General features: G+C 46.8%; 1 protein-coding gene across 1 annotated transcript; it reads left to right on the forward strand.

Moving 5' to 3' along the window:
* The first annotated feature begins 4,377 nt into the window (after positions 1–4,377).
* PANK4 (pantothenate kinase 4 (inactive)) lies at positions 4,378–23,186 on the forward strand. Its single transcript, XM_054291971.1, has 19 exons — positions 4,378–4,567; positions 7,087–7,169; positions 7,658–7,866; positions 9,262–9,445; positions 9,950–10,042; positions 11,189–11,342; positions 12,000–12,181; positions 13,518–13,599; positions 14,702–14,802; positions 15,778–15,933; positions 16,746–16,858; positions 17,343–17,430; positions 18,276–18,427; positions 18,841–18,896; positions 19,345–19,394; positions 20,536–20,643; positions 20,788–20,888; positions 21,308–21,376; positions 22,675–23,186. Exons 1-19 carry the CDS (start codon positions 4,450–4,452, stop codon positions 22,886–22,888), a joined length of 2,313 nt encoding a protein of 770 aa, XP_054147946.1. The 5' UTR covers positions 4,378–4,449; the 3' UTR covers positions 22,889–23,186.
* Positions 23,187–23,216: the final 30 nt, after the last annotated feature.

A 23,216-nucleotide genomic window follows, 5' to 3' on the forward strand; every position in this document is an offset into this window, starting at 1 on the left:
CAGCTTTAACTACACCATACCATAAATACCTTAAAATGAATCATTTAAAATTACCCCTCATAAGGCCTACTATAATACATTTTTCATCAGTCTATTTCTCTAAAATATCTAATCTTATTTACAAAACCATCCTCTAAAACTTATTTCTAATTCAATTTCTTTCTCAACAATGTCTATCCTATTCTATTTCTAAATCAATATTTCTCATCTCAAAATTTACATACAAATACATCCTATATAAACTTTCTATCAAATTTTGAGAATTTTTTACAAATCACTTTACCACACCTGCAGCCAGGGATAGCCCCAGCACCAAGAAATACTGCAGATTACAAGCTGACAAAAAAATTCAGTGAGCTGATTTTGAATGAGACTCGTGGTGTTCAGTTATAGTTTTTGACAACCATCAAACCATTTTGATAACCAAGAATTAAAATTGTTGTGCCCTAAGTGATCCATCTAAACATAAAGTGTCTTTGGGCTGGGAAGAGAACACACCTGGCTTGTGGAAATTGTGGAAAAGGCTTTAAAATCTTCAGGTTAATAATTAAAAGTACAGGATCACCTTTAGCAGAATTATATCCTTTTATTCACCGTGTGATGGGACACTTTGCTATCCAGGTATCCACAGACACAGGTTTGGCCAGGGGAGGGATGCTCTGATTATTAAATCAGAGGTTTCCTGTCTGATTTTGAAAGGCAGACACAGGAAATAAGCAGGGTTTTCATCAATGTTGCAAGAAAAAGGTGTTCAAAAACAGCATGAGGCCTCCCATGCCTGACAAAACCTTGAACATGACTGAGTTTGTACAGGGTTGTGCTGGAAGGGGGCAGCAAACCTGAGCTGGCAGCTTAAAAAAGCCTGGAAAAAAATATTAAATATTGCTCCAAGGCAGCTCCAATCCAGGATCCTGCCTGGTCCTTTCTCATTGCAGAGAAATCCCAAAACTGAGCAGAGTCACAGGAGGGCCTCACACCTGTGGAACAACCTGCAAATGGGATAACAGAGCAAAATAACAGTCAGGAATTGACTTTTCACTCCCTCTCAGATGTCTGTAAACGGGAAATATATTGAGGTGGAGGCTCAGGAACAGCGAGGCATTTACAAAGTGGCATGAAATTAAACAGGACGCGTTTGGGAAAGACATCACAATCAGGACATGTCACATGTAGGAAAGCCCAGATTACCCAAACAAAAGCAAGGAAGAGCTCTGGGTATAACTTACAGAGGGACTTTCAGCAATCCACAGGAAAATATTCCAAGCTAACTGTTTGAAGGGCTCTCCCCTCGATTTTAGCCTGAAAATTATCTGGTACTGTATTCATCTAAGCACGGTTTAATGTCAATGAAAGGCTTTAGCCCCTCTAATTCTGCATCTTTCCCTTTTCAGCCTCTCTTTGGGGCGCAGAGCATTATCTCCTCCTGGGATCAGTGTTCTGTGCCGCATTTCAGCCCAGCCTGGGAAAAGGCAGCACATTGAGCTGTCGCGGCTCCCAACATCAGGCAGAAGCCGGATGATAAAGACGGGCAACGCTTTCCCACGTTCCCTGCCCAGCTCCGCGATGCCAAACCCCATTGTGTCCCCCGCTCCCCGGCCCACCTGCTCCTTTGGGAGCGGGGTATTATCCCCAGGCGATTCACAGTCAATTTGCCATGCTGTAATGGATGCTTTCCCATTGTCCCGGGCACGCACGGATTGGCTGGAGACTGTGGGAAACTGCGGCTCGCTCCGGACCCAGACTTGGTAATGCGGCTGCTGGGTATAAATAGGGCAGATCCCGGCTGCTTTCCGCACTCCGAGCTGGGAGCAGCCCTTGGGATAACGCTGCTCTGTCCCTGGACGTCTGTCCTAAGCCAGGACAGCATCCCATGGCCCGGAGGGTGAGTACCTGAGAAGGGAAGGGACACACCTGTGCGGGGCTGGGAGATGGGGAGGGGGAAGAATCGCCGCTCACTTTCCCTCACCTGCCCTCACCTGCCCTCGCCTTCCCTCACCTTGCCTCACCTTCTCTTCTGTGTTTTCAGCTCCGGAACCCCGGGTGGGATTTACAGCACCTGGAACTGTCTGGAGAAGGGATTTCAGAGGGACCAGCCCAGCTCTGAAAGGGGAAAAGGAGAAATCCTGGGAGGAATGGCTGTGAGCGAGCCGAGATGCCGACGAGGTGAGTGCTGCCCATCCCATCCCATTGCATCGATCCCATTGATCCCATCTCATCCCATCGATCCCATCGTATCCCACTGATCCCATCCCATCCCACTGATCCCGTCCCATCCCACCCCATCCCACTCATCCCATCTTATCCCATCCCATTGATCCCATCCTATTCCACTGATCCCATCCCATTGATCCCATTCATCCCATCCCCTATTCCTCTCACTCCCTTTCCCTTTAGGAAAAGCATCTCTCCGTGTAACATTTCCTCCTCTCCTGCCCTTGCAGCTCATTCCAGAAGCCCTCAGCAGGATAATCCCGATGGGCTCCTCTGCAATTCCCATCCCCCCATCCCATGGAGGAGCTGAACTGCCACTCCTGGAGGTCACAGGTGGCACTTGGGGACTCTGCCTCTTCCTCCAGCACTGAAGCGATGCCACAGCCTCGGGAGGCAACAGCATTTCCCAATTCCGTGACTTTTGGACTTTTCTCATATTCCAGAGGAGCCCATGACTTGCTGTACAAGTCACCCTTGCTCCTCTCACGAGTAGGGAAGAATGTTTCCCCCTTTTTTGAGCAGGTCATTGCTCTCCTCCCCTTGCCCAGGAGGACCGCAGCCATCCCATGGCGTGGAGAGAAAGTTGTTCTGAGGGAATGAATGTGAGCTGGATCCTCCTGCTGGGAGGGCTTGGCTGTTCACAGCCTCTGTGAGGTTGTCCCTGTACCTCTGCTGGGAAAGCTGTAACCCCTGGGATGGTCAGAATTCCCAATTTTCCTCTTTCCTGTTCCTCCCAGGGCATCCACGCCTGGAATGTGTCTCACAGGACACATTGGGGAATCTGGCCTTCCCACGGCGCCACGAGGGGTTCTATAATATTTATAATATTTATCATCGATAATATGTATAATCTATAATATTTATAGTGTGTACTGAGCATGCTCTGAGAATGGTTAAACCATATCCCAAAACTGTGTAGAGGAAATTCCTCGGGATGTCTTGCTCACGAGCCAGGGCTGTTTGTGAGGTTCAGGATGTGTGTGTGCCTTTTGTAAAGGCAGGAGCTCGTTTTTGTGTCCTTATAGGACTGCAAGTTACAGCTGTGCTGTCCATTGTAAAAGAAATATTTATTTAAGTCTTTCATGAAAGGCGAGTGTATAAATTATATTTAATTTTTGGTACCCTTTTGCCAGGGGAAAATGGGAATTTGTTACTGTCCTTGGAGGATGTTATGATGTGTTCTGTGCAAGCTGCACCAATGTATGACCTGTGCCAGAGTTGTCTTGAACATCAGAAGTTGCAGAAACTTTTAAAGGTCAAAAATAAATAAAAATCTGCTTAATCAAAACAAAGCCTTTTTTTTTTTTAAGTAGTTTTTACAGCTGGTTTCCCTGTGGTCAACTGACACGAGACAGATTCCAGTGAAAGCAGAGATATTCATATTTAACACCAAATTTCCCATCAGGACCTCTGCAATGCTGTTTTCCACAGCTCGGGAATATCAAACCCCAGCTCTCTCAATGTGAGACAAAAATAACAGCACGCCCGAGCAGCCAATTTTCTGGGAATTCAGAGCAAGAAAGGTCACTGCGAGGGTGAAAAAAATCATGGAACAGTTTGGTTGGGAGGCACCTTAAATATCACCTAACTCTAACCCCTTGTGACAGGCAGGGACACCAAACACAGAAAGTACTTTTATTTAATTTAAATAAAGTTTTCCAGGGCACAAATTCACATTCCTGGGGACGTATCCGGGTCATAAATCACCTGGAAACACGCGGGAGGTTAAAATTCAGGGGTTTGGCTAGAGGGGACACGCGTGGGGCTGCTCCGTGTATCGGTCTCTCCCCGTCCCCGGGGGTCTCCTCGCCCCTTCCCTGAGGTCCCCCTTCAATTTCCCCCGGGAGTCTCTCCGCCCTTTTCCCCCTCAGTTTTCCCCGGGGATCTCTTTGCCCTCGCCGAGGGTTTCTTTCCAATTTCCACCCCTGGAGTCTCAGGGACCCCTCCCCGGGGTATCCCCCCGTTCCCCGCGGGGTCTCCCCCTGTTCTACCCCCGTTCTCCCCCGGGTCTCACCGACCCCTCCCCGATATTTGCCCCCATTCTCCCCGCGTCCCCTCCCGGTTTTTCCGCCCCCTCACGACGGAGTCCCTCAGGCCACGCCCCCCGCCGATGGGCGGGGCCAGCGCGCTCTCCCCGCCTGATTCCCCCGCGCCTCCCCTCGTTCGTATGCAGATTTATGCGCATACATTTGCATGCCGATGAGGCCGGGGTGAGGGAGGGAGCGGGTCGCGTTCAAAATGGCGGAGCGGGGCGGGCGCGGCAGCGGTCACGGCAGCCTGGACAAGAGCATCACCCTTCCGCCCGACGAGATATTCCGCAACCTGGAGAACGCCAAGCGCTTCGCCATAGACATCGGTAACCGGGCGGGGGAGGCCTGAGAGGAGGGGGCGGCGGCGGGGAACGGGCGGCGGCTCCGGCCCCGGTGAGGGGCCCCGCTGTGGGCCGGGCCGGGCGCGCGCGAGGCACGCTGGAAAGTGTAGTCCCCTACGAAACGCGGGCCAGCGCGGGTGGGCGCGGGCTCACTACAGCTCCCGGCGGGTTGCGCGGTATGGGGGGCAGCGCGGGGCACTACGGGAGTTGTAGTCCTGCCGCCGGGTACCGGCGCGGCGCGGGCGAGGAGCGGCACTACAAATCCCGGCGGGCCCCGCGCGGGTAACGGGCTGCGGGGAGCCGGGCGGGGTGGCCCGGTCGGGGCTGCCCTTGGCGGCCAAGAGGGGACGGGGGAGAGCCCGGAGGGCTCGGCCGGACCGGCCGGGGGGCGGCGGGGCTGGGGAACATCGGCTGCACCCCCTCAGAGCGCGCCGGGCCCTGCCCCAGTGCGCCAGGCCCGAGTGCGGAGCCCCTCAGCCGCCCCCCGGCCCAGGCCGCGGCCCGCGGGATGCTGCGGGCGCTCCTCCGGCTCCCAAAACCGGCCTGGAAAAAGCAAAAAGAGCCGGGGACGGCGGCTGTGGCACTGCCTGGGCAGGGCAGGGTGTCGGGGTCTGTTATTGCTGCCTCAGTCACCCCCGAACCACGCGCTGCCCTGTGCGTACATCCGAGCAGCCAACATTGGCGATTTCCCTATGGGGGACAGGGTGACACACGACAGGGTGACACTTGTCAGGGTGACACAGGGAACTGTGCAGGGACAGGCTGAGCTTGCTCCCAGTTCCTCCGTGCAGGGATCAGCAGTGGTTCTGCGGACACCCACTAAGCCGCAAGTGCCGTTTCACACATTTTCCTTTTTACTGCCTCAAGATCAGCAGAACTTTTTACGAGAAAAGCCAGGGAAAAGAAAAGCAAGCTCAGGTGAACACTGCTCTGTGTGCTGGAGACTCAGGGAGAGTGGGAATAAAACCCACACCATAATAGAAAATGTTGTTGTGTCACTTCAGCCCCTCGGGAGCTGCTGGTTCCACGCCTGTGAAAATAACAGCTGGAGCTGGCCCTTTGTGCGGGTCAGCTCGGAATTAGAGTCCTGGGATTAGTTATAAAACCTAGTTACATGTCTCAGCTGGTGTTCTGAATGGATTTAAGTCTTTAAAAACTGGGAGAGCAAGGGGATAACGCGCAAAGCCATGGCTCTGCATCCCGTGGGGCTGGTGGGGAATTCCTGCAGCACCTGTGTCATTGTGGGTGTAAAGAAAGTGACATTCCAACACTGAGCCTCAGCTTGGAGCTGTGGAGGGAAACTTTGCCATAAAAACTGTGCCAGCCCTCACCTTTTAGCAGAACAGACCGAGGGTTTTGTTTACCAGAGACTTCAAAGCACTGCCTGGGACACTGAAATCAGATCCAAGGTCAGGGGAGCTTTATTGCTTTTGTTACTGTAGGTGTCTGTCCGTGGTCACTACATTAACCTCACTTAGATTTTCCTGGAGTAAACTGCCTATTTTTCTCCTACAGGTTGCAAATATTTTCCTAACAAAAATGTTTGAGCTGTGGAAGAGCTGACAGTGTCTTTCACCTCTGCTGCTTCATTTCTTTGTTTTTATTAGGCAGCAGAGTGCAGTGCCACTGAACTTAGCCATTATTTAGGATCTAACATTGCCAGGTTTTTATTTACTTTCAGGACTTTAATGTTAACCCAGTAGTGGATCACAGTTACCCTCAGACCTGGAGCACTGTGCTGGAAAACATTGAAGTTATTCAGTGTAACCCCAGAAATCCACTTCTGCAGGTCAGATGCAAAGACAGGGCAAGGGGTTGAACTCTTTTTCAAGGGGAGAGTTGAAAGTTTGAAAGTTTTATTGCCATGAGCAGACTGGAGGCCTGAAGGGGGTGATGAGGCTGCTCTGCTCAGACTTGCACATTGCTAACATCTCCACTTTTGTGTGCTTGAGAAACAGCACTCTGAGCATTCTTTACCCCAAAGCCAAGATGAGTCTTGCAAAATAATTACTCAGTACAGAGGGTCATTTTCTAGCCAGCCAGGAGTTTGCAGATTTGTCCCTAAAAGCAGGGTGAGAATGTTATTTAGGTGTTGTTCTGAAACACTCTGTGCACATGAGGGGCATTGCTCAGTGGTGGCAAACCAGCTGAGAAATCCTGGTACAGATTTGGGGTTTCATAAAGTTCCCAAACAATTTGAATAACAGCAGTACATGCACTGGCCTGGCTAATTGAGAATTTCCACTCCTCATCCTCATCCCACATCAGCCAGGCACAAACTGAATTTATGGGGCTTTTCCCTCCTGTGATGCTCTGGGGGTTAACCAGGCCAAGAAGTTCCTCAGCAAAGAATTCTTTCTGCAAGGATTCTTTCTGCTTTCCCATTAATTTCCTCTGGCTTTACCTGAGGAAACCTGGAGAACCAAGAGCTGACATAAACACAAATTCTGTTGTTTGCTCCAAGGTGAGGCATTAATCATAACTTGTCATCTTTTTATGAACAGGTGGTTCATTAACCAAGCTGGCTTATTACTCAACTGTACAGCATAAAGTGGCAAGAGTGAGATCCTTTGATCATTCTGGAAAGGTGAGAATTCCATCAGGGATTGACTCACAGGAGTGAGGTTCTGGACTGGCTAGAACAGAAATTATATCCAAACCCATCTAATAACTTGCTTATATAAAACTTTCTGAGAAGTGTTTGTATTGCCAGGTACTATTTATATTTAGTTTTATTATTTATATTTAATTGATTAAAATATTTATTTATAATATTAAATAAATATTTAATAAGACAGTAAGTGTGGTAGTTTTGTTAAAAATCCCTGCTCCTGTGCAGAAATAAGTTTCCTCATGCAGAGGGATTTCCTGCACGTCAGCTGCATGGGAGAATTGATTATCTCAGCTTAAGGAGAATTAAGAGCTGTGAAACTTTATTCTTCTTTGCCACAGCTTGAGGTGTTATGTTTAATGGCATTAACACAGTTCCAAGGGCAAGAAAAGCACAAGTATTGATGTTCAGTAGTTCAGCATTTAACCTTGATGTTCTCTAAGAAATCCTTTTCTCTTTTTAAGGACATAGACAATGAACCTTTGTATGAAATATCTGTCCAGGAGGAGATTACAGCTCGACTTCATTTCATTAAATTTGAAAACACTTACATTGAAACCTGCCTAGATTTCATCAAAGACCATCTTGTCAATACAGAGACAAAAGTCATCAAAGCCACAGGTGGTGGTGCCTATAAATTCAAAGACCTTATTGAGAAGAAACTGGGGTTGAAGTAAGTGGAACTGCTTTTTCTTCTGTGAGGAATTAACTTACACCTACTCCAAAAATTCTGTCATTTTCCTGGGCATGCTCAGAGGGAATTCATGTGACAGTCATTTATTTATTGTACAGCTCCTACCTAGACTTCATGCAAAGGCTTGCAGCAGAACAATGAATAAATTTACAGCCTCATAAATTTGCTGTTCCTGCACCATTATCAAACACCAAATCCTAAAAAGTTTACACTGAAATCTGCCTAGTTGTCACCAAAGGCCATCTTATCAATACAGAGACAAAAGCCATCAAAGCCACAGATGATGGTGCCTATAAATTCACACTTTCTATGCTGTAAATGTGGAAAAACATTCATTTACCCCAATATTAAACATCACTGGGGAGAGCTTCAAGGCACCTCTGCTGTGATCTGTGTAGGAGATTCCTCAGCCCCTGAGGGCCTGTGCTCATCTTTTAGATTGTCTTTGCAAATTACTTTTCTCCTGATAAGATGGGCTCTGTTATCTCTTTATTTCACACCAGCCCCCTTTAGTGCCTTATTGGCTGTACTAAAGATCAATTGATCAAGATAAGGAGCCACTTTCCCCTCTTATCTCATGTGGTGCCTCTGGTTTAGGTTTTAATTTGGTTCTGACACACTCAGCTTTTCCCCAGCTCCAAACCAGAGCAGCATCTCCACCGTGGAACACACAAATCATTCTGCAGTAATTGAGTTTGTGCCTTGTTTGTGTTTCCAACAAGCCTCAGGATATTTCCTGTAGGAATTTCCCTACAGAGACACAGAAGTTCACAGAAATCAGTGTGTGTTAGCTGACTTATCAATCATCTTCTCTAAGTTTTGTATCACATTCCCAGACCCCACACTGGGGATATCCTGTTGTGAATCCTGCTACTCTTGTGAGAAGTCTCTTTTGCTGTGTTTGCTAATCCCACTTGTAGCCTCCTCCCAGCCCCTTGAATCTGTCCTAAACAAGTGCTGAAATGTTGAGGGGGCCTTTTGTGCTTTATTAGAGTCAGGGGAAGAGCAACAGACAGTTATTCCATGTTTGGAAATTGTTTTTTGAGGTTAATTTCCAGCTGAGCTTCCTGACCTACTTTATGGCAGGGGTGCACAGCCCAGGAAAGGAGCAGTGTAAACAAGCAAACAGGATTATTTTTAATGACAACATGATTAAAGTTACTGTGTAACAGAACCCCAGCCTGGACTCCTGGCATGGGAGGGGAGCACCAGGCCGTGTGCAGATGGAGGTTTCATGTTTCCATGGAGCTGGGCTTGTGCCAGCTGCTGTGAAAATTCCCCTCTGCAAAGTCTGTGCAAAAATCCTGCTCCAAAACCAAACTGCCTTATCAGGAGGGCTGGCACAGTTATTTAAGGCTTTTTCCTCCCTCTCAGAGTTGATAAGGAAGATGTAATGACCTGCCTAATTAAGGGGTGCAACTTTGTGCTGAGGAACATCCCCCACGAGGTGTTTGCTTACCAGAAGGACTCGGACACAGAATTCCGCTTCCAGACCAACCACCCCAACATTTTCCCTTATTTGCTGGTCAACATTGGCTCAGGGGTCTCCATAGTCAAGGTGAGTGCTGGCCACCTGTGATAAAGGTGATCTGAAACCTCTCCCTGGTTCAGATTTGTTCCTGGGTAGTGCGAGGTTTAAAAATAAAATTTTGCCCTTTTTAAAGTTTATTAGGTTATTTCTATTAATTGCAGAGTTTTGAATGCTTTTCTATTCACTAATTTTTAAAATTACATTTCATGTGATGTTTGGAGAAGTGATTACTCAATGAGGACAAAGGCTGTCAGATCAAAGTGATTTTTGTTTGTTTTGTCACACTGTTGAAAGGACCAAGTTTAATGCCTATATTTAGCATTATTTGCCAAGAATTAAATACAAACATTTCCAAAACTGCTTTTGGTGTATGTGCAATGTACCCTTCTCACCTGCCCCTTCCACAGTGGAAGGATTCCATCTCCACTGATCCCACTCCTCCAAAACCCTGCACACTCACTCTGACATTTAAATCTCTGTTCAACATTATAAAAGGACTTTCTGAATAAATCTGCCCTTTTTGACTCACAGGTAGAATCAGAAGACAAATTTGAATGGATTGGGGGCAGCTCAATTGGAGGTGGAACCTTCTGGGGTCTGGGAGCTCTGCTCACCAAAACAAAGGTACCCAAGTGTCTCTTTTAATGGGGATGAGATTAAATTAAATGCTGGGAGGAAGCCTGAAATGCTTAATTATTAGGTAAGAAGGCTCAGTCCTGGGCTTGTGTTCATATTTTTGACACTTCTGATGCATAAAAGGAAGTTTTACATGAAAAGAAGATACTGGTGGAATATAGGGACAAGAATTAGAAGATGCTTATTGTGACTAAAAGCAATCAAGGACAAGTGATGGACAAGAGCCTCTCCAAAGTAATTTTTTATTTCTTTTCAATTTAAAATGCCAACCCAGTTCCTGCAATACTGTCTGCAGAAGAAAACAGGGAGCACAGAATTGCTGCAAAATGTCTGGGAGCTGAGAGGAGAAATTTTGCCTCATGGTTGGTTCTTTGGTTGCCAATTCAAATTTAAATCCTGGGCTGATGAGCAAGGCCTGGCTTAGTCCTGCTCATGCTGGGCTTCCCAAAGAGCCACCTGGCTTAAAGGAGTGTCCTAAATGTCAGCAGTGTGGGAAAAGCTTGAGTTACAAATGCACCAGACAGGAAAATGTCAAAGGGAGGGCACAGCCTGGGCTGGGCTTTTGGGTTGATGCTCCTAAAGAAGAGATCTTAGACCATGACAGTGCCTGCTCTCAATTCTCTCTTGCTTTTGTAGAAGAAATTCAAGTTAACAGGGTTATAAATTAAGTATTGGCATAATGGAGCTTGCCTGCAAGTTTAATTTCAGGGACAGTAAAGGCACACTGAGACTTTTTTCTCAAACTTCTTTTTTAATGTGCTCCAGGAAGACAAAATTCTGTTTCCTCTTAGTTCCTGTGTTTCTGAATTCCAAGATAAGGGATGCCCTGAGGCTTCTGACTGTTTTATATGTGCTGACCCACCCTAGTCTTCAGGGGAAATTCAAGAAAATACCTGCAAATAAGAAAGGTTGATTGTGGTTTTCATCTTTAAAGGAGCTCCACTTGAGATCTGTGTGTTTGATCACTGTGGATACATCCTTGTAATTAGAAACAATTACATTCCTTGTAATTAGAACCCTGTCTTTGGCTGGCAGGGTTCATTCTAAGGCTGGTTTTGGGCAGTGAAGATGCTGCAGAGCTCTGGCTCAGGTCAGAGATTTTCCTGTAAATTTGCCTGTGCTTCTCACCCTCAGAAATTTGATGAACTGCTGCAGCTGGCCTCGAAGGGCCAGCACACCAACGTGGACATGCTGGTGAAGGATGTGTATGGAGGTGCCTACCAGACCCTGGGGCTCAGTGGGAATCTCATTGCCAGCAGCTTTGGGAAGTCCACCACAGCAGACAAAGGTACTGGGATCAAAAAAGATCTCCCCAAACATCTCCTCTGGCTTTTGGGAATTCACTTTATCCTGATCTAACAAATAGAGCTGAAAATAATCGCCAGCTTCTTTCATGATCTTGTGGTTTGCCTGCACAATATTGATTTAAAGTATTATTCAGTACTGCTTTCTAAGCAGACATTTAAATTTTCAATCTGGGATCGCCTAAGCCAAGGGAAAATTTAAAAATAGCTGTCTGGTTAGCCTGGGGTTAATTCATTCCTGTGGGAAATAGATGTGGCTTTCTGGGCTGCAGAAAGGCCCTTTGGCAGTGATTTATTACAATTTGCAGTATCTTAATGAAATACTTGCAGTGATTTCAGGCCAGGAGGGATGGATGAACCCTCACTCATGATTGCTAGAGAGAAGAAATGGATTCCTGCCATCCAGAAGTTTCTTTTCAAGAAATATTTCACATAGGCTTAGTGAGGGCTTTTTAAAAATCAAATCACACTGCTCCTTGTTAGAAGTACATTATATATGTGAGATTTTTATTTTCTTCTCCACACATAAAGAAAACTGCTCCAACCCTGGATTTTTCTTTCCCCAGCTGCAGGTTCAGTTAGAAAAGCACAGTCCACTGCAGAGCTTCCTCACATTTGCTTTACTCTCCTTTGCCTTCCAGAGTTTTCCAAAGAAGATATGGCCAAAAGTTTGCTGCACATGATCAGCAATGACATTGGCCAGCTGGCCTGCCTGCATGCCAAACTGCACAACCTGGATAAAATTTATTTTGGAGGGTTTTTTATCCGGGGCCACCCCGTCACCATGCGCACAATCACCTACAGCATCAACTTCTTCTCCAAGGTAAGGAAAACACAGGCTTCCCCACAGCAAAATCACATTTTAGGTGTTTTTCTAGGCTGTTGGGATACCTTAATAAATGAATTTGTACATGAAGTAAGCTTAGAGTGCTGCTCCTTAGGTAGGTAAGGCAGGGATGTGTTGTGGGAGGGGTGAAATCAATGTGAAATGTCTGGGAGTTGTGTCTGGCCCTTTTTCTCTCTCCCTCTTTCTCTTTTTATTATTATTTTTTGACTGACAATCTGTCTTGTAGCTCCAAGTAATGAGTTTCCACTGTGTTCTTAGATAGTCACCATCATTATTCAATTCCTCTTGCTGATTTGCATCTTTCCCCCAGGCCATGCAGTGTGGGGTTGTTGTGCTGAGGCACTTGGCATCAGAGGGGTTTTGTTACTAAAGAGAAAATCAAACCTCAAACCAACCAAGCTGAAGTTCTTTGCAGGTTTTGAAGCTGTGGAAAATACTGAAGATTTTGGACTAGGAGAAAGGTCCAATCCACAAGCTTGTTAATGGTTGTTACAGGTAGATTAGTCCTGCACTTTGGGAATTTTATGGAGTAGATGACAGCAATTTTTTCTCATCTCAGTGCTTTATGCAAGAGACTCCTGTGTGCTGCCTTTTCCCCTCTTTATTTCACCACTGTTGTCCCTTTCTGTTCCAAGAAAGCCATTGCAAAACTGCAGCTTTAGGTTGTGGTAAGAGACACTTTGCCAGGGATTGAAATGCAGATCTCCCTGTGAGCTGGAGCTGCTGTTCCCCAGTCACTGCTGAATTCCTTGGAAAAGGAATTCCTTGGAAAAGGCCACGTCTAACCCAGCCTGAGAAAGCTGAGGGGCCCTGCTGTGAGGATGGAGCCCTCTCCTCCCCAGCATTCCTGTATTTTGCATTAATAATTGGATTATTTGATGGGGGAATGCTTGCCTGTGGGTAGTACCCGGTGTCTGTGTGGTGTTGAAGAGCAGTGCAATAAAATAAACACGAGGAGCAGCGTCCCAAAGGTGGCACACACTCACCTTGGCAATCCCATTTCCAGCCTGTTTGAAGCAAGAGGAGTTGAATATTCATGGATTGATGTTCCAGGGAAGGCCATAGACCTCACACCACTGGTGCATGGGTGTTTTCCAGCTGGGTGATAACTGGGGGATGAGGTGTGTGAGCAGTTCCTCCCTGAGCTGCTCCAGAAGCACCATTAAAAATTGCTGAATGTGTGAGAATGTAGCACAAATGACTATTACCATCTTCTAGTTGTTTCTATTAAATTAAAGTGTGAAACTAGTGACAAAGAAGTGCCTGTTAGCCCTCAGGGACCATCCAATTGCAATGTTTCATATTGTGGCAGGGAGAGGTTCAGGCATTGTTCCTGAGACATGAAGGCTACCTGGGAGCCATTGGGGCATTTTTAAAAGGAGCTGAACAAGACAGTAAGTACAGCACTGCTCTGTTCTGTATATGCTGTGTTCTGAAATGTCAGTGTACTGTCCAAGTTTCTCTTAAGAGGCTGCATGTAAGCTGTTGCCTAAATAAATCCATTTGGCACTAATAAACACAGATGCTGGGCTTTGGTTTGATACATTCTGGCAGGGACATCTTAATTTCTCACTGGATTTCCTGCTCACCCTTGAGAGGACAGCAGGACTGGGCCTTTCTCTTCTCTGCACTTCTACAAAGAGCAGTCACAGCTCTAAATCCAGCTGGAGAAATGTGGGTTTGGAGAACCTCCCCCTCTTTAAGAGGCCACTTCTGAATTCCTTTAATGTGCTGAGGAAGACCAGCATCTCCAAACTGTTTGTCTGAGAGTGAAAAGCCTCCCAGAGGAGACCCTTCTGTCCACATCCCTTGGATCCAGGCTGCTTTGGTGGAATTCTGCCTGTTCAGTTTTCCTTTTCCCCTGTGGGTGTACTGGCAAGGCAGGCAGTACATTGGTCACAGTGGCACAGCCACTGATGGTCCTTAGCTCAGCAAATACCAAACACACCTCCAAAAAATGGATGTGGAATTCTTTTCCTGCCCATTTCACAGAGCTGGGCAAGGAAGCAGCTACTGAGGAATTAAAGACATTGCTTCTGCAGCATGAACTGTACATCTGAGCTCATTAAACTTTCCTCAAATAAAGCAAATCTGGAAATAACTTTAGTGTTTCTCTGAAGCTTACATTGTGCTTTGGGAGTTCTGTAATACTATTTTGTTAATAATGGATCTAGATTTAGAAATAAATGCTCAGTGATAGTGCTTTGAAGGCATGCTGATTAATGACAAGGAAATGGGGTTAAAAATAATGATTTTAGAGCTTAAATTGTCTCTTGTCTCATTCAGGTTGAAGCTCCTTGGAGCAGGTAATTCATTGAGTGGTTGAAACATCTCTTGGGGGTTAGAGGGAAAAATTCTGTTTGCTTTTAAAGACAAGGGGAGCTGGCTTGTGTAGTGCAGCAGCTGCTCAGAGGGATGCTGGCTCTAGACTCACTCACAGCACTATTCTCAGTTTTATTTTCAGATTATGTGTGTCTGTGTCTTTCTCTTTTCTAGATCCAAACCAGTACAGCTGGGGAGAGAATTATGCTGGGAGTTCTGGGCTCATGAGCACATCCCCTGATGTTTCCCCCTTGCAGAGAACACGCAGTGGTACAGTATGTGCTGTCTTTCCTTGCCCTGTGTGTGTTCTCTCAGCACTGCTCACCTGGACATGGCTGATCGTTCTCCTGCTTCCCAGAGAAGTGCCCAGTGTGCTGTTGGTGTGGTGTTGTCCCCTGTCCTGTGTGGTGCTGGATGGAATGTTTCATGAAACAGACTTGTCACAGACATCTTTTCATAAAAATCCTTTCTTTTAGGGTTTGTCCTTTCTGGGAAGCTGAGGCCCCAGAAGAAAAATGTAAACAATTATTATCTGCTGATGTGGAGTGCAATAGGTGCACCTGTGATTGGCTCATGTTCCATGTTTACAATTAAGGGCCAATCACAGGACCAAGCTCTGGAGCAGATTCACAGAGAGCTCTCTTGTTTTTAGATTCTATTCTATTCTGAGCTTAGCAGCTTCTGCAACTTTTCTCTCTATTCCTATTAGTATAGTCATAATGTATTATATATCATATATTAATAAATCCAGCCTTCTGATCATGAACCAAGATTCTCATCCATCTCTCTCACCCTGAGGAACCCTCACAAGTCACTGCAATACAGACTGGCTGCTGTTTTGTCTTGTTCTCTTCACCAAAGCTGGGGGAATGTTTGTGTCTCAGCTGGATTTTGCTGCAGCTGAAATAGCTCAGAATTTGGAATGTCATGTTCAACCATCTTTAAGCAGTGTTAATTTGCTTCCTGTGAGAAGAAAAATACAAGATTGGACAGAAAAGCACAAGCCCAGTCATCTCTTAAAGTCACTGACAGTACAGCAGTTCTGATTCCACAGTGGATTATTTTCACACTGGAATTTCTGTCTCTAGGGTGGGCATGGATAAAATAATCCACAGAGGGAACTGGATTATTTATGATGACCTATAATTATCTGTAAATCTGTCAGTCTTTACAGTGGCTGGACTTCTGCAGCCCTTGTGCTAATTTAATTCATTATGAATTAATTTCCATCTCTTTCATTTCTCCCCTAGTTTGACATGCTGGAAATGGACAGATTGGAGAGACCTCTTGTTAACCTGCCACTGCTGAAAGACCCCTCCACCTATATCCCAGACACTGTTGACCTCACAGATGATGCCATGGCCAGAAAATACTGGCTCACCTGCTTTGAGGAGGCACTGGATGGGGTGAGTGTCACAGAGCAGTCCTGTGTGAGTGACACAGCTATTTAGGAAACAAATCTTCTGTGGAGCAGCATGTTTGTCCTGGAAAATGTTCCTGCTGTGGCACCCCTCTGGAAGGCCAGCCCCTCTTTCCCTGTGACAGAGGCACCTGGCATTGTCCCAGTCCCTTAAGGAAGGGCTTGACCCCTTCAAAGGCAGAAATGTTCTTTTGTGGTGCTTTTTTTTTAGCTCCTGAAAGGTGTTTTCAAAGCATTTCTCTCTTCAATGGCACTTAGACCTCTCTGTACAGAGCTGAAGCAGGACAGTTACACAACCTAAGGCCACAGATCCTTGGGTTGTTCCTCCTCTGGGAGCAGTCCTGCTGCCTCACAGACACTTTTCCATGGGAAGGGCACAATTGAACCAGACACAAATTATAAATTATTTTTTCCTGCTCTGAAGCTGATTCAGGCAGTTCACTGGAGTAAACAAAAAGAGAACACAAGGGGTCGATGTGCACCATTAAATTTCTGCTTCTGCTTTAGTGTATGAGCATTGTTACATTTTTTCCCCTCCTCTAAGTAGTTAGAACTTGTGCTTAATTTCTGACAGTACAGTCTGGAAATCAAACTTTAACTCTTTTGGGATGAAAAGAGCCATTAAAATTGTTATTCACTGTTTGGAATGCAGGGAGCTGGGAGGTGCTGTGTGGGAGGGAGCAGGCACAGAACAGGCAGGCAGATGGAGGGGTTATTGCTCAGACTGAACTTCACATCAATTCCAGGAAGAAGAGTTAATTTGGTAACTCCAAAAGTGTTGCCTCTCTCCTCTGCCAGGTGGCAAAGCGAGCTGCAGCCAGCCAGCCAGACTCTGTGGATGCACAGGAGAGAGCTGAGAAATTCCGCCAGAAATACTGGAATAAGCTCCAGACACTCAGGCAGCAGCCCTTGTAAGTTTTTATTTTCCTTTTTGCATTACTTGCTGCTTCTTTTGAGCACTGAAAGCCCACCAAAAGCTAACCAGGTTGTGAAGCAGAGCAAACAAAGGCAAGCAGGCTGAAGGCTCAGATGTGCCAAACATCCTCGGCACAGAGATTTTGGATTTCATGTCTTAAAATTTCTCTGCTCAACTCCATCTTGGCAGAAAAATTGTTATTAAAAATTTGTATGTGGTTATTAAAAATAGCAGCAAGTTAAATCTGAACATTCTCCCTCCCTGTATTTAAATAATCTTATTGTAGATTTAAGATTATTGAATCTACAATAAATAATCTTAATTGTAGATTCAATAATCTTATGGTAAAACCAGGGTTTAGCACCTGGGACTTTCAGCTTCATGTGAGGGGCTGTGACTTACAGTGGAAACAGAGGGAAAAAGAACTTTTTCTATTTGAAGTAATTGATTTGTTTTCCCCCCTTTCTCCCTTTTTAAAGTGCATATGGTACCTTAACAGTCAGAAGTCTCTTGGATACAAGGGAACACTGTTTGAACGAGTTCAGTTTTCCAGACCCCTATTCCAAGGTGAGTTCAAGACACTTTTCCATTCATTACCCCTATGCAGCTGTTTTCTCTCTGTGTTTTGTTCTGTGACATGAAATGATTGGGGAAAGGACATTCGAGTCATTATTTCTCAAAAAACAACTTTCTGTATGTCCATTCCTCTCCACTTGTTTGTGTGACATATAAATAACAACAGTGCTGGTGGCTGATCCAAGACTCTTTTCCTGACTGTTGACATATTTGTGCAAAATACAGAGAAAGTTCTCCCTGGCTGCACTGTCAGGTGCTACCTTCACTCTGAGAAAGGGATAAAAGGGAGGTGGCTTTTGCTTCTGTTTGCTTCTTGTAATTCAGACAAGTTTACTGCCAGAACAATATTTTGGTACCCAGAATCATTTTAAATTTTCTAAGGGACCTCATTCTGTAACACTGATCTCACTGGAGACACAGAAGGGAAAAAAACCTCAGAGCTGCTGAGAATTTGGGATGATTCAAAAGAAAAATAGATAAACACCCTTCAGATTTTGTGGGACTGCTGGTGATGGTTTCCTGGGGTTGATGCATCATTTTACTGCCACAAGGGTTTTGTGTGGCCACTCTCCCATTTCCCAATCTGCTCAAGGTCTGTTGCACCTCTAACTTGCTAAGAAAAGGAATTCTTGGGCTATAGATCATATCTGGCACTCGTGACACTTTTTGTGAGAATCCAGGAAAGTTTTTCCTTGCTCCTAAGCACACTGACAATAATTGGTTGGTCCATGAGAGGCCGTGAACACAGAGGAGATGTTTAAAAGTGGCCTTGAGACAACCAAAGCTGGGTAAGAAATGTTGGTGTGTAAATCCAGTGTTTTCTGTCTGTTTTACAGGTAAAGCAGAAAGAAAATGGAATAGCCTTGAAGTGTTTCCAGAGTGTGATCGAGTCCCTGGACTCCCTGGGCTGGGAGGAGAGGCAGTTTGCACTGGTGAAAGGACTCCTGGCAGGGAATGTCTTTGACTGGGGAGCAAAGGCAGTCTCAGAGTAGGTGTTACATCCTTTAACAGCACCCTCTAAGCTACAGAATGTAAAAAATTCCTCAAAAGTTCCTCAATCTCCCCATCACCACTGTTACAGCCTGCAGCTGGTTTAAGTCATTACATTTCATGGTGGTTTGCAGACCCCAAAATGTCTTTTTTGCCTGTATCCTACTGCCTGCAAACCTCTGTACATTGCTGAGGCTGTTTTCTTTTAGCATCAGAACTCTGATTTAATTCCTGATGAGCCTTTTCTTTTTAACATGATCACAAAATACATTTCCCAGTTTTGGGACCCACAGCCACCCCCAGTACAAGCAGGGCAGTAAAATTGCTGGGCCCCAGCTAAAGAAATGTTTGAATTCCACTGGTGTGAGGTGGAGGTGTTGAGCTGTGCCCTTTGTCTCTCTCCTGTCCCAGTGTTCTGGAGTCTGAGCCACAGTTTGGGTTTGAAGAAGCCAAGTCAAAGCTCCAAGGTAAGGGGAGATCCCTGCTGGTGGTTGGATGTTAATGAGGGAATGGAGTGGGGTTCAAAAAATCATTCGGGCTTGTTTAGGGTTATATAAATGCAGAGTTTTAATTAAACCTTCAGACTCTCTCCTTAAACACAGAGATGGGCACTCACTGCTGTGTCCCTGCCAGGGAACAGAGTCCTGTGGGGTTCACACCCAGCTCACACCACTCACACAGAGCTTTAGTGTGAAAATTCCACTTCAGGCCTCCTGTCATGGAGCCATTCCCATAACAGAGAGCTCAGGAACTCTGCCAGACCACACATTTAACTTTGGAAACCTGAGCTCAAATGTTTCAATGCTTCAGTGAGTGCAGCATGAGCCTCCTGCTTGTACCATGTGCAGAGTGACTGCTGATAAGAGTGAGTGGCTGCTGATAAGAAATGCTGACACTGCTCTGTCTGTGCCACAGAACGTCCCTGGTTGGAAGATTCCTACAGCCAGTGGCTGGAGCGACTGAAGGTACGACCCTGGGTGGCCCTAAACCCACTAATTAACCCCCTTAATCATCAAATCACCTTGGTACTTGTGGGGTTTGAGCAGAGCTCTGTTCAGACAGCCCAAAACAAATCCCAGTAATTCCCCATAAAGACAGGAATAAAGGAATTAAAAATGTGGTTACTTCCCTGAATTCCCACTGGAGCTCCAGAGCCTCCCCTCCCTATCAGGGCTCTTATTTCCATACACCCAGAGCCCTGAATTTAAAACCCTGGGGCCAAATGTAGTGTTTGAGTTGTTCCTCCCCCTGAGTAGCCAAGCTAAAACTGGCATTAATGTAGGAGCTTGATGGAATTAATGAACTTACCAATTAGGAAAGGGTTTTTTTTCTTTTTTCCCATGTGATCTCTTTTACCATTTAATTAAGATTAATTAAAAAGCTTTTGTGTCTCTGTGTAAATCTCTCTGTTGAAAATGGCATTTAAAGGTTGGGGATGAGCAGACTATAGCAAATCATTACATGCTCCATCCTAAAACAAAGCACCAGCTAATCTTGTGTAACAGGGATAATTAGGGAACTACAGGCACTGTCCTGTCAGTTTTTATTAGGAATTCAGCATTTTTCAGTTCTTCTGCTGGTCTGAACTGGAGTGAACTAAGTTTCATAACACCAGGTTGAGAACAAATGAAGAGGTTAATGGAGAATAGGCACTATCTTTTCATTTTAGGATGTCACTGCCCCCACAGTCCATGCTGCCCTTTCCTGGCAGAAGGGAATGCTGTGCAGCCAGCACCAGGCTGGCTTAAAACACCCTCCAAGGTAGGTCCAGCTGGCACCCAGCACGTTCAGGATCAAAGCCTGGCTCTGGAGTTAGGCCTCGCTTGAGTTGGCAGGTGGAGGTTTTACTGCTGGAGTTTGAGAGCCCTGTCTCAAACACAGCACAGGAGCTTGAGGGGTATTTTAAAACAGGAACTGTTTAAACCCTGTGCAAAGGCACCATCAGGGAGCCCCATTCCTCCTGTTTGTGTGCTGGGGGTTTGCTGCAATCCAGACCCCAAGGCTCAGGTGTTTGAGGCTATAAAATGTGGGAGGAGTAGCTGTGAATAACAAACTGCCCTGAGGTGAGTGGTGCTCCATCCTGAATGCATTGGTTTTCTCTTGCAGGATGGTCCCCCTCATAAATGTGCCTTAATTTTCGCAGATAACAGTGGGATAGACATAATTTTAGGAGTCTTTCCTTTTGTCCGAGAGCTCCTTTCTAGAGGGACAGAGGTGAGTGCTTCTCCCTGCCAATTCCTCTGGACTTTTGGTAACTGCTGGCAGGTGTCACTGCCCACCAGCAGGACACTCCTCTGCCAAACTGGGAATGATCCAAGCACCTGGAATGCCAGAGCCTGACTGTGTGACCTCCCCCAGGTGATTCTGGCCTGTAACTCTGGCCCTGCCCTCAACGACGTCACCTACAGCGAGTCCCTGATCGTGACCGAGCGCATCGCGGCCATGGACCCCGTGATCCAGTAAGCAGCACCCCTGTCCCTGTCACCGTCCCTGGGGGCAGCCCAGCCTGGCTTTGCATCTCTCTCAAACTCCAGCCTCAGCCCAAGGCAGAGCGTTTGCTTTCGTTAAAGTGAAAAATTTAGAAATTGGGTCTTTCTGGCGCGCCCGTGGTTACATTTCTTGTTGTGTCTTCCCCTGACAAGCACTCCAGCTGCTCTGCCAGGAATTTTCTGTGTTAATAGAGGCAAAGCCATGTTTGTCACACACAGAGTGTCCCCAGGAGAGGATGCTCAAGGAAACATTGTGTTTCCTGGTGAGGTCCCTGCAGCAAAGGAAGCCTTTATAAAAGAGGGTTTGATATTCCTGCTTCTCTGGCTTATTCCCAGATGTGCAAGGTCCTGCTGAAGCAGCTGTTTAATATTTTTGTCTTTTTAAACAGCTCTGCACTGAGGGATGAGAAGCTGCTGTTGGTTCAGACGGGCTCCAGTTCTCCATGCTTGGATCTGAGGTACGTGGGCAAAGCCCCACTGTGTGATTGGTGTCCCTCAGCTGCAGGATGGTCAGAGGTTTGGCTGTGGAGCATCCCAGGCACCCTTCCCACTGGGAATCATTTCTGCACACCCATCAGGAGGTGCTTAGTGTGGGTTTACAGAGCTGTGACACTGCTCAGGCCTTACAGCCCTTGGTGAGGTGTCTGTGCCGGACACAGCTGGGTCAGGAGCTCTGGTTATGGCTGGTGCCAGATACTGCAGGTGGCCAAACCCCTGGGACAGAAGCACCATTTCACCTTGTTTAACCTTTTCTGATCAGTTCCTCTATCCAGAATCCAAAATCCCAACTTGGGTGCATCTAAACAACATTTCAGTCAATCCCCTTGGCTTTCAGGGGCCGCTGTTTGTGGGCACCAGAAACTCCATGGAGAATCCCAGTGGGCAGCTCAGGGCAGCTCTGGGGTGCAGCTGCAGGTGTGGCTGTGGTGTGGCTGCAGGTGGAGCCAAAGTGTGGCTGTGGTGGTGGCCACAGTGTGGCCATGGTGTGGCTGTAGGTTGAGCTAAGGTGTGGCCATAGTGGGGCTGCAGATGGAGCTGGAGTGTGACCAAAGTGTGGCTGCAGTGGTGGCTGAGGTGTGGCCGTGGTGAGGCTGCAGATGGAGCTGGGGTGTGGCTGAGGTGTGACCAAAGTGTGACTGCAGTGGTGGCCAAGGGGTGGCTGCCGTGTGACCATGGTATGGCTGCAGGTGGAGTTAAGGTGTGGCTGCAGTGAGGCTGCAGATGGAGCTGAGGTGTGACTGCAGGTGTGGCCATGGTGTGGCTGCAGGTGGAGCTAAGATGTGGCTGCAGATAGAGCAAAAGTGTGGCTGCAGGTGTGGCCGCAGTGCTGGCCATGGTGTGGCTGTAGTTGGAGCTAAGGTTGGCTGAGATGTGACCAAGTGCGGCCGTGGTGTGGCTGCAGATGGAGCTAAGGTGTGGCTGCAGATGTGGCTGCAGATGTGGCCATGGTGTGGCTGTAGTTGGAGCTAAGGTGTGGCTGTTGGTGGAGCTGAGGTGTGGCTGAGGTGTGGTGGCCATGGTGTGGCTGCAGGTGGAGCTAAGGTGTGGCTGCAGGTGTGGCCGCAGTGGTGGCCATGGTGTGGCTGTAGTTGGAGCTAAGGTGTGGTTGAGGTGTGGCTGTTGGTGGAGCTGAGGTGTGGCTGAGGTGTGGCCGCAGTGGTGGCCATGGTGTGGCTGCAGGTGGAGCTAAGGTTGGCTGAGATGTGACCAGAGTGTGGCCATGGTGTGGCCTCAGTGCCTCCGCTCTGCGTTGCAGCCGCCTGGACCAGGGCCTGGCCGTGCTGGTGCGGGAGCGGCAGACGGACCTGGTGGTCATCGAGGGCATGGGCAGGGCCATCCACACCAACTACTACGCCGTGCTCAGGTGTGAGAGCCTCAAGCTGGCCGTCATCAAGAACTCGTGGCTCGCCGACCGCCTCGGGGGCAAAATCTTCAGCGTCATCTTCAAGTACGAAGTGCCCTGTAAATGATGGAGCTGGCACGGCCCACGGACTTGCACTAGTTTTACTTTAACTGTAAAGAATGTATTTTTATTACAACAGGGACAAGAGTTCACAGGAAATTCCGTATTTATATTGTGCTTTTGTGACTTAAAAAGCGACAATATGATTCACTCTATAGTCTACACATTCAAATATATATATGTATATCACTCATTGTTTATTTTGGTAAGTGTTTATTTTAATGCTGCAGTACTTGTGATGAAAAGACTTTATTTTTTTGTTCTGTGAGACATTCATATAGAAATATATTTAAATGTCAATGAAACCTTTTTTTATACATCTCTGCCTACTCTGC

Source organism: Melozone crissalis, unplaced genomic scaffold (genome assembly GCF_028551555.1).
Source record: "Melozone crissalis strain CALT ecotype California unplaced genomic scaffold, PUWL_Pcris_2 ptg000107l_1, whole genome shotgun sequence".
NCBI lineage: Eukaryota > Metazoa > Chordata > Aves > Passeriformes > Passerellidae > Melozone > Melozone crissalis.

Bases quoted from the DNA above. Each gene is read 5' to 3' on its own strand.
- PANK4 (XM_054291971.1), top strand. From the start codon at position 4,450: ATGGCGGAGCGGGGCGGGCGCGGCAGCGGTCACGGCAGCCTGGACAAG. The intron at 7,867-9,261 runs GTAAGTGGAACT...CCTCCCTCTCAG, and splicing joins GAGAAGAAACTGGGGTTGAA to AGTTGATAAGGAAGATGTAA. The intron at 19,395-20,535 runs GTACGACCCTGG...TTTCTCTTGCAG, and splicing joins AGTGGCTGGAGCGACTGAAG to GATGGTCCCCCTCATAAATG.